The 10219-nt window shown below is 51.4% G+C and overlaps 1 protein-coding gene across 1 annotated transcript; it reads right to left on the bottom strand.

The window, feature by feature from the left end:
* Window positions 1-3198: 3198 nt before the first annotated feature.
* On the bottom strand, window positions 3199-4817 carry LOC149350717 (uncharacterized). The gene has a single exon (XM_089579829.1). The coding sequence runs from the start codon at window positions 4607-4609 to the stop codon at window positions 3212-3214; it is 1398 nt and encodes a 465-aa protein (XP_089435955.1). The 5' UTR covers window positions 4610-4817; the 3' UTR covers window positions 3199-3211.
* Between the last annotated feature and the right edge of the window lie 5402 nt (window positions 4818-10219).

Genomic DNA, 10219 nt, shown 5'->3' with positions numbered 1-10219 from the left:
TCAGGCTGGTGGGGCAGCATAGCGTCGAGCATGGTAGTGACTTCCCTGCCGTGCACCAGGCGAAATGGTGAAAATCCGGTAGTTTCTTGAACTGCGGTGTTATACGCAAAAGTGACGTAAGGTAACACTTCGTCCCAGGTTCGGTGCTCGATGTCTACATACATTGAGAGCATGTCAGCCAAGGTCTTGTTAAGGCGCTCGGTCAGCCCGTTTGTTTGCGGGTGGTATGCGGTAGTTTTGCGGTGAGCGGTATGGCTTAAGCTCAGTATCTGGGAAAGAAGTTCGGACACAAACGCGGCACCACGATCAGTGATAAGGACCTCTGGGGCACCGTGCCGAAGAACAACGGACTCGACGAAAAACTTTGCCACATCCGAAGCCGTTGATGACGGCAGAGCACGTGATTCGGCATACCTCGTAAGGTAGTCCGTCGCAACTGCGATCCAGCGGTTCCCCGATCGCGACTGAGGAAAAGGTCCGAGTAGGTCCATACCAATTTGCTGGAACGGACTGAGCGGTGGCGTGATGGGGTGAAGGAGTCCCGCAGGCTTCATGGGTGGGGTCTTGCGCCGTTGACACTCGCGGCAGGTTCTTGTGTAATGGCGAACTGTCTTGTCAAGTTGTGGCCAATAATACTTCGACCGTATTCGCGCGAGCGTTCGACTGAACCCCAAATGTCCTGAGGAGGGGTCATCATGACACGCTTCCATAATTTCGTCGCGTAGATTAGTGGGCACAACCAAAAGCCATGACCTCGGGCTCTCGGCAAAGTTCTTCTTATAAAGAATGTTGTCTCGGAGGCATAAATGAGGCAGTACGCGCACAAAAGGACGTGGAACTACGCCTCCTTGACCCTCCAAATGTGAGATCACGGCGCGAAGGTCGGGGTCGAGTCGCTGCCGCGCAGCCATATCTACAGGACCTAGAGTACCCAGGAAGATGTCAAAGTCGTCCGTATCAGTAGGCGCAGATTCGACGGGAGCGCGGGACAGGCAGTCAGCATCAGTGTGTCGGCGACCAGATTTGTAGACGATCGTAACGTCGAATTCTTGCAGTCTGAGAGCCCACCGCGCAAGTCGGCCTGCAGGGTCCCTTAGATTGGTCAACCAACACAGGGAGTGATGGTCTGTGACCACCTGGAATGGGCGTCCGTACAGATAGGGTCGGAACTTTGTGATCGCCCAAATTACTGCGAGGCATTCTTTTTCGGTTGTCGAGTAATTGATTTCTGCCTTCGATAAAACACGACTGGCGTATGCGATGACACGCTCGGCGCCATTCTGATGCTGGATCAAGACGGCCCCGAGACCCGTGTTACTAGCGTCAGTGTGGACCTCAGTCGCGGCGTCCTGATCAAAATGGCCTAGTACAGGGGAAGCCTGCAGGCGCCGTTTCAGATGGTCAAATGCAATCTGCTCTTCATCAGACCACTGGAAGTGGACGGACTCTTTCGTGAGGCGAGTAAGCGGCGCGGCGATATCTGAAAAGTTGGGAACAAAGCGTCTGTAGTAAGCGCAGAGGCCCAGGAATCTCCGCACGGCGTTCTTGTCTGACGGCGTCGGGAAGGAAGCGACGGCCACTGTTTTATCTGGATCAGGACGGACGCCCTCGTGACTGACGACGTGACCGAGAAACTTCAGTTCGTCATAGCCAAACTGGCACTTCGTAGGCTTCAGGGTGAGGCCGGCGTTTCTGATAGCTTGAAGGACGGCTTTTAGGCGAACCAGATGTTCATGAAACGTGCTTGAAAAAATTACGACGTCATCAAGGTAGACAAGGCATGTTTGCCATTTGAGGCCGGTGAGCACGGTGTCCATAACGCGCTGGAAGGTCGCTGGAGCTGTACAGAGTCCGAAGGGCATCACCTTGAACTCATAAAGTCCATCTGGAGTGACGAAAGCAGTTTTCTCTCTGTCGCGCTCATCCACTTCTATTTGCCAATACCCGCTCTTAAGGTCGATGGACGAAAAGTAACGGGCATGGCGCAGGCGATCAAGAGCGTCATCGATGCGTGGAAGTGGATATACGTCCTTCTTCGTGACTCTGTTGAGGCGCCGGTAGTCAACACAGAAGCGAAGGGTGCCGTCTTTTTTCTTCACTAGCACCACCGGAGCAGCCCACGGGCTGTGAGATGGTTGGATAATGTCATCAGCCAACATTTCGCGCACTTGATGTTGTATGGTTTCACGTTCTTTCAACGAAACTCGGTAAGGTGACTGACGAACAGGATGGACAGCGTCGTCGGTAATTATTCTGTGCTTGGCTATTGGCGTCTGGCGAACCCCAGGTGACGTAGAAAAGCAGTCGTGGAACTCACCCAGCAGAGCGACGAGCTCGTCTCTCTCCTGAGCAGAGAGCTGCGGTGCAATGCTGACACCTAAAGGCGGCACCGAGTGTTGGGGAGAGGGCGGACAGGAAGGAGCCGCAGACAGGGTCGCAGCGTCGACAGGGGCGCTGAGGCGCTCGATAAGGCCGATTACTGTGCCCTTGGTGAGGTGCTGCGGAGCGCTGCGAAAGTTCGTGACGAGGACTTGGGTGCAACCAGAGTGAAGACGCGTGACACCTCTAGCAACACCAACACCCCTGTCAAGAAGCAGCTGCACACTACCCTCAAGAAGAACTTCGCCAGAGGCAACCGGTGCGGACTCGACCAGCAGAAACACGCTCGAGTCAGGCGGCAAAGTCACGTGGTCCGCTAAGATGCGCGCCTCGGAGAACGTCGGCTCGGAGCTCGGCGGGTCAAGGCAAGGTCGTTGAAGGGTGAGGCGGCAGTCAGCGAGGTCGATAACAGCGCCGAACTCGGTCAGAAAATCCATACCGAGAATAATATCTCTCGAGCAGCGCTGCAAGACGACGAAGGTAACGGGGCACGTGAGACCGTTAATCTCAACGCGAGAAGTGCAGCGGCCTACCGGGGTGACGAGGTGGCCTCCGGCGGTTCGGATTTGTGGGCCATCCCACTGCGTTAGTACCTTGCGAAGGCGGCGGGTCAGCTCCCCACTCACAACGGAGTAGTCGGCGCCGGTGTCGACGAGGGCGGTCGTGGCGTGGCCGTCGATAAGGACGTCAAGATTATTGTACACTGGGCGATCAGAGGCGGCTATAGGATCGGCGGAAAGGTCGTCGGTCGGTGAGGGGGAGCGGGACGTCGTACGTGGAGGCTCTTTTACAGATTCTCGGTCGGCAACGCCACCTCCAGGCGTCGCCGGGCTTAGTTTTCCCGACGAGGAGAAAGGCTTCCGCGACGGTCGCGCAGAGGGGAATCGAAGCGGCGCGGCGGCGGCGAGCGAAACGCACGACGAGAAGGCCGCTCAGGTGGCGGGGAATGGCGCAGAAATTCCTCAATTTCCCGAGGCTGTTCGCCGTACCGGGGGCGGGGCGCATCTCGTCGGAATCCGCGAAGACCGAGCTCCCGATAAGGGCAGCGGCGATAGACGTGACCGGCTTCCCCGCAGTGGAAGCATAGCGGACGGTCATTGGGGGTCCTCCACGCGTCGGCCTTGCTTGGTCCACGCTGTGGGAGACGAGTGGATGACATAGGCGCAGGAGGTGACAATGGCTGCAGAGGGGGGGACGGGTGGTCGAGCGGTGGCGGCGACGAGCGACGGACGACGGAGGCGTACGTCACGGCGGGCTGTGCCGGAGGAGGGGTGACGGTGCAGCGAGGAGAAAGTGCACGTTGCACTTCTTCTCGGACGACCTCCGTGAAGGGGGACGAAGAGGAGGAAGCGGTGGGTGGCAGACACTTCTGGAGTTCCTCCCTAACAACTGCGCGGATGACCTCGCGTAGGTTCATGGCGTCGACGGGTAAGCCACCCGGGTGGTCAGCGCAAAGACTGGAAGCGGTAGAAACTCCAGCAAGCCGACGATAATGATCTGCTCTGGCTGCCAGGGCGCGCTCGATGTTAGTCGCCTCGGATATAAAGCCGGCCACGGTTGTGGGAGGGTCCCGAATGAGACCGCCGAAAATGTCTGACTTCACTCCTCGCATAAGAATGCGCACCTTCTTATCCTCCGTGGCGCGGGGATCGGCTCGGGCACTAAGGCGCAACACGTCTTCGACGAAGCTTGTGACGGTTTCATCGGGTCCCTGGAACCTGGTTTGCAGGAGGTCCTCTGCGCGTTGGCGGCGATGCTGGTTAGCAAAAGTGAGTCGCAGTTGTGCCTTGCAAGTATCCCACGACGTAAGGGTGTGCTCGTGGTTCTCAAACCAGTGACGGGCAGTGCCCTCAAGGCAAAAGTACAAGTTTTGCAGGCAATGGTCCGCAGACCAGCCGTTGTAGCGGGCCACGCGTTCATAGTGCTGAAGCCAATCGTCGATGTCTTCGGAGGCTTCACCACGGAACGGGAGAGCTGGACGAGGAGCGACAGGGACGTAAACCACGGCAGGCACGGGCGAAGAATCCGTCTGCTGGCCTTGGCTCACGGTAGACCGAGCCATGTGCACTGCCGGAACGGACCTTGTTGTAAGGTGCGGCAAGAGGCCGAATTCGGGGCCGAGTCCTTGAATTCGCCTGCTGGCACGTATCTCGGCCTCCTCAGCGGAGGGGCGGCGGCCCGGGCTGGGAATGGGACTCTGCGAAGCGGGAGGTAGGGGATGGCGTCGCATAAGACAGCGCCTCCACCAGAATGTCACGGGTCGTTCAAACGACGCGGGTCGTGGGGACACTGGAGACCACAGGAGAGCAGGCAGGCGCCAGGTACAGTCCAAGCGGTCGCGGCCGGGCTCACGAGCGATTTTCCACCGAGCCTCTTCCTCTTTACCGGCGATCGGCTCCCCGCTCGTTGAAGATGACGTTAAGTGGAAAATAACACACATGACAATATTTCAGTGGGTACCTGCACACTGTGGCATTCTGACTAATGAAAAAGCAGATGAAGCGGCCCGTAAGGGCCATCAACATCGGAGATACATTCGAACTTTTTTCACGAAATCTGATGCGTCCCAAATAGCTAAAAGATTTGCTTCCGAAGAAACGTATCGGCTTTGGAGTTTGCCGACACATCAGTACCAATTTCTTCACTCAGTCGACCCACATCTTAGATCAAGACTCTCACCCAGAATTCCTCGCCATCTGGAAACACTTTATCACCGACTTCGTCTGAATGCTGCATGTACAAACGGCTTGCGATACCGTTTTGGACAAATTAACAGTCCGCATTGTGACAACTGTGCCTCGATAGAAACTGTGGAACATATCCTGCTTGAGTGCCCTGCGTATGCTAACGAGCGTGCGTACTATGAACATTGCATGCAGAAGCTCTGCCCAGTGCCCCTAACAATGGACAAAGTTTTAGGTCCCTTAGCCTGCCTTAGGCAACAGAGACTTGCAATTAACTTTCTATTTACATATTTAAAAGACATTGGACATGTCGATAAGCTTTAAATTCACTTGCACGTTACCTTCATGCATTCTTCATGCAGTGAACTTCGTCAGCCCATTTGTCGGACTATGCACTCCATCATTCCATAGGTTACATCAATACTCGCCGTTGCATCCTTAGTACCAATTTCATGGTCGCATTTATCTTCGTTTTTTTTTTACCTCTTCCACACTGCTCTCCTTCTGTCTTTATCTCCCAAATTCCCCTCCCTACGCAGAGTAGCATGCCAGCGATTTTTAAACGCCGGCTAAATTCTCTGTATTTCATTAAAGAGTTTCTCTCTCTCTCACTCCCAGCGCTCCTAGAAACGGCACAGACTGCCGTCTTCACGCCCGGCAGTGCGCGGCAAGCACACTCGCACAAAGTTGCATGCGAGCGGCGGTGCGACGCGGCGTATATGCGCCAGCGGAGGTGTGTTTTCGCTCGGTGCCTTCGCACTCTATCTTAATGAACAGTCTCGTAATCTGTCACCTCGTTCTGCTCGTAATTTAAGCCACTTCTCACCGGCATGTGTGCCGGCGGAAATTCTGCACGGACCTGCGAAGCACAGCTGCATACTTGGTGAGGATCGAGGGCCCGTCCCCGGCACAACATACCTGCCTGCAGAGCACTTGTCCGTAATACGCAAGAAATGTCATGCTAGCTCTTCTTTACCGGCAAATAGAATGTTCATCTTTAATTTTTTTGGATTTTGCCTCACAGCCACGGGAAAAGCTGCAGTATGTCGAATTTATTTGAGGCCTGCAGTTACTAGGGTGACAAAGCGGCGATGACCAGGCCGACGCACCTGCCGAGATTAAGACGTGCCCCACCGCAATGCACGGGGGAGCAGCCGGAAAGCAGGAAGCGTGTGCGAGACACATCCGGCAAGCAGCGCCGTTTTGGGGGGGAAGACGAAGGAAGTGCCCAGCTCGCAGCTTGGTCTTTCGACCAAAGTTTCGCTTACATGGAGTTGAAATTTCCCGCTGGGTTCAAGCTTATCGCGAGCCGAAGGACCCCTGCTCAGCCATCGCCACAAGCCACACGTGTATTTAGAGCAGCAATGCGCCGTGCTCTCAACTGGAGGACAGCGGCTCGCCGCAAGGAAACAGGCCTCCAAGTTCACGAAGCAGACTTCGGCACTCGGCAGAAGAGCACATGTGCCCCATGTTGGCATGAAATAGACAGCCAAGAGTAATTTTGCATTTCGCACGCTGCAACCAAACGACTTGCGGCAAGCGGTGCAAAGGTGTTTCTTATGCACATAGGAGAGCAAGCAGTTCATTCCTGAGACTCTCGAGGTATATGCTCACCGAGCGCCAATTGCCCCATCCCGGTCGTGTGTGAACATTCTTGCAAAAAAAAAAAAAAAAGGTTTAACTATCCTCGTAGATGGTAACTGACCTTAGGCTCTCAAGAACCACCGTTAACTACCATAGGAGTAACATGTACGAAGATATAACAAAGCTCTGCAGATTTTTGCGGTGTTTTGATTGCCCCTGCGTTTGAAAAAGGGACTTGTCTAGGATTTCAGCAAATCTACGTGACACCTTCTATTCACGCAAGCAATAATATGGCTACGTCTATGCATACTTTCTTCCGTAGGTCGCACCACGCATCCTGTAATTGATCTGAATGTCACGATACACTGAGAAGAGTAGGCGAAAGCAGCATGTGCTGTGTTCCGTTGTGCTGGTTTCTGCTGCCGAACATGCGAGGAAACAGCTCTACGCTCTAAACCTCACTCCCAAGTGCGGCTGAAACGTGGCTTCGTGTTCCTGGCTTGGTTGTTTCGTTTCAGCGTTAAGCTGTAGAACAAATAAACCTCAGCGCCACTTGCATACAAATTGCGCAGCGCGGAGAAGAAAAACTCGGGTAGCGAGCTTCAGGGTATCTGCGCTGAAAATGATTAGCTGTTATTCCTCCTTGGGCTTGGCCAGCAGGCAGTGAAACGAAGGAGGCGCAAAAGATTTTCGAAAAATTATCGCTGAAAAGTCACGCGGAAAACAAGAAGGCCAGTTTAAAGCAGAATAGCGGAAATAAAAAAAAAACAAACACACGAAAGATACTCTGTTTACTTGAACGCAACGGGAGATTTTTATTTTTTATTTTTTTTTTGCTAAAAGCAGAAGTGAAAAGTAACCCCTCGCGTTAAAATCGAATATTACGCGGAGAAAGGAGCACACTGTGCCGTATTTACTCGCATATTGTTTAGTGCGTCCTGCAGGTCGACCCTCAACTTAGGGAAGCGAAAAAAAAAAAAACACTTAGGCCATCCTTCGAGGGTCGTTTGAATCCATTGGCATTTTTTGTTACGGTTGATTCTGTGGCAGCTAATGGCCATAAATGCGGAATTTGTCATTGTTTAATTCTTTATTGTACATTCTCAGATCGCTGGGAGTCCTCATGCCCCTCCTGGCGCAGTGGTGCAGCGGTTAAGCGATGCGCGGATTTAAACATGCCGAACACTGGGTAAACTCTTTGCGAAAAGGAACGACTAGTTAGACAAAGCTAAACACTTAAAATTACATACTAACCGCTAGCAAACGCTTGTCTTTTTTACAGATTGTGCCTAAATTATGCACAAACTATACCAACAACAAGCTTTATTACTAATGCAATTATTAAAAATGCCAGCGAGTGACTTTTGCAATCGAAATCACTGAATAAATAATGAAAAATGGCCACCAGATTGAGCATACGGTCTCATTAAATGCATTTTCATAACGTACGGTTGAAAAAGTTTTGACAAATCACTTTTAGATCAGTCCAAGTACAAGCTTGATGTACCACACAGCAGTAAAATGTACGGCTCAAAGTTCAGCTGTCCAGGCTTATATGCCACCGTTCTGTAAAAAAGAAACAAACGTTTTGACGCACAATTTTTTTTTTATTAAACCACACTGCTTGAAAACTACAGAGGAAAGTGAGAAGGAACCTCACTTTGACTCTGTATATGCGACTGGTAACAAACCTTCGCGGCAGGCTGCACTGCCTTACAAAATCTTTAAAACCGCGAGGAACTTTTTCAGGCACCCAGAAGAAAGGCTGCTATAGGGACAATTTTCACCAAGCAGCACCAGAAAAAGAATGTGCGAAAAAGCAAACGGATATATAGTCTAAGTTGTTAATGTAATATATCAGCTAGTAGGCAAATAATTATTTCACGCTGCAGCCCACCACAGGAGACTGGGATAACTTCGTTCTGGCTGCCAGCAAAAAAAAAAAAAAAAAAAAACGTTGCGGCACGGCAAGTGTAGATGTGAGAAGCTGTCACTTGTACTTCACCTGCCAGCATGTGCCATCTACAAAAAGAAAAATAAGGAAGAAGTCTTTAATATATAAATCGATTAGCGGCACTCATATGGCACACACGACTGCAGGTTCTTTCCGCTCCCCACCACTACACATACCCTCGTCTGCGGGAGAGCGGATTCGCACATATTCGGGCTTCTCTGGTGATTTGGGATTTCGCCTTCGGCCCCTGGAAGGTGCCGTCGACGGCTCCATGACGAGCCCGATTTCCCGTACCCGCCTCAGTCGATCGTATTTTGCACTTCAGAAATAAGACGCACAAAGAATAAACGTTTTTTTTTTTTTTTTCAGCATGGCTTCGTGCTCTGCGGCATGTTTGGACGAAATAATCTGTTGAGAGTGGGAGCTAAAAGCATTTCTTGCTTCAAACGTAAAACAGCCCCCCCGCTTCATCCAGATCAGCAACCTTTCCCTGACTCTCCCTCCAACTTCAATCCGGGTTCTATCAAGCAGCCTATCGTGAAACTACTTGCAAAAGAAGCCGTGTTGCTTCCGTAGCGTTATGTTCAATTAAAACAACACACAGGTACCACGTGTGGGGACAGACAGCATCTTATACGGAAGAACGGAGTCTTGCACATGCGTCCGCCTATCCATTTGCTGACCTCGCTGTCTCGTCCGTAATGTTTGTTCAGCAAGTCGCACTTGGCTGCAAAATAAACGTACGCAGGAGAAATATCAGAGGCTCGACACAGAGTGCTCGTACAAGTTGCTCAATTTCACCCCTCTACGTACGAACCAGCGTGCTGCAACTGTATAAGTAACCATGAGGTAAAAAGCAACGTCAGCTGCTACGCTTAGCGAGTACGCGTCGTTTGACGTCAGAAAGCGTGGGAGGTTCAAACCACTGATCTCCACTACAAAGAGGTTAGTGATTTTCTTCCAAAAATGGGTCACAAAGAACTGGCATTCCGTTAACGCACTGCTCTCTTATGTATGCAGTATTTCATATTCGCGCGGACGTAAAGAGAACTGAAAATAATTACTAGAGACCGTATTTTAGGCAAATGCCTATTTTTTTCAACGCTTCGTAGGCGCAATATTTTTACATATGAGCATGAATTTGTTGACAATATGTTTAATACTCTTTACAGTTCCCATAAATGACTATTTTGGGTGTCAGTGCCTATAAATGCCTATTTCCGAAGTCGGCGCCTAAAGATGCCTTATTTTACAGAAGAGGGGCCTGAAATACGCTGTGGTTTTGCTTTCAGATTCTGTTTCCTTTCGAATCCATTTCGGTTTTGAGTAGAACACACACGTGGCAACATTAGGTGACCTCGTCAGTTGGCTGTGATGAACACTGCACCTACGCCGGCTGTGTACACAATACCAACCACGTCAGCCGAAAATATCGAAGCAGCCTTTTTTCTATTTTCTGCCATTTTATCGTGGCGGCTTGTTGATGACTTTGGCTGTTAAAGTGGTAGTTGACCAGATGGCATCACATTTCGGAAAGTATACGGAGTAAGTTATAGGTTCGTCCAAGTAATTCCCAGTTGGTTCCAATTGAAACCGACTGTAAAATGTTCCATAAACC

Source organism: Amblyomma mixtum, chromosome 3 (genome assembly GCF_055824585.1).
Source record: "Amblyomma mixtum isolate Tamu chromosome 3, ASM5582458v1, whole genome shotgun sequence".
NCBI lineage: Eukaryota > Metazoa > Arthropoda > Arachnida > Ixodida > Ixodidae > Amblyomma > Amblyomma mixtum.
The sequence above is the reverse complement of the archived record's forward strand: the minus strand, read 5'-3'. Positions and strand labels throughout refer to the sequence as shown.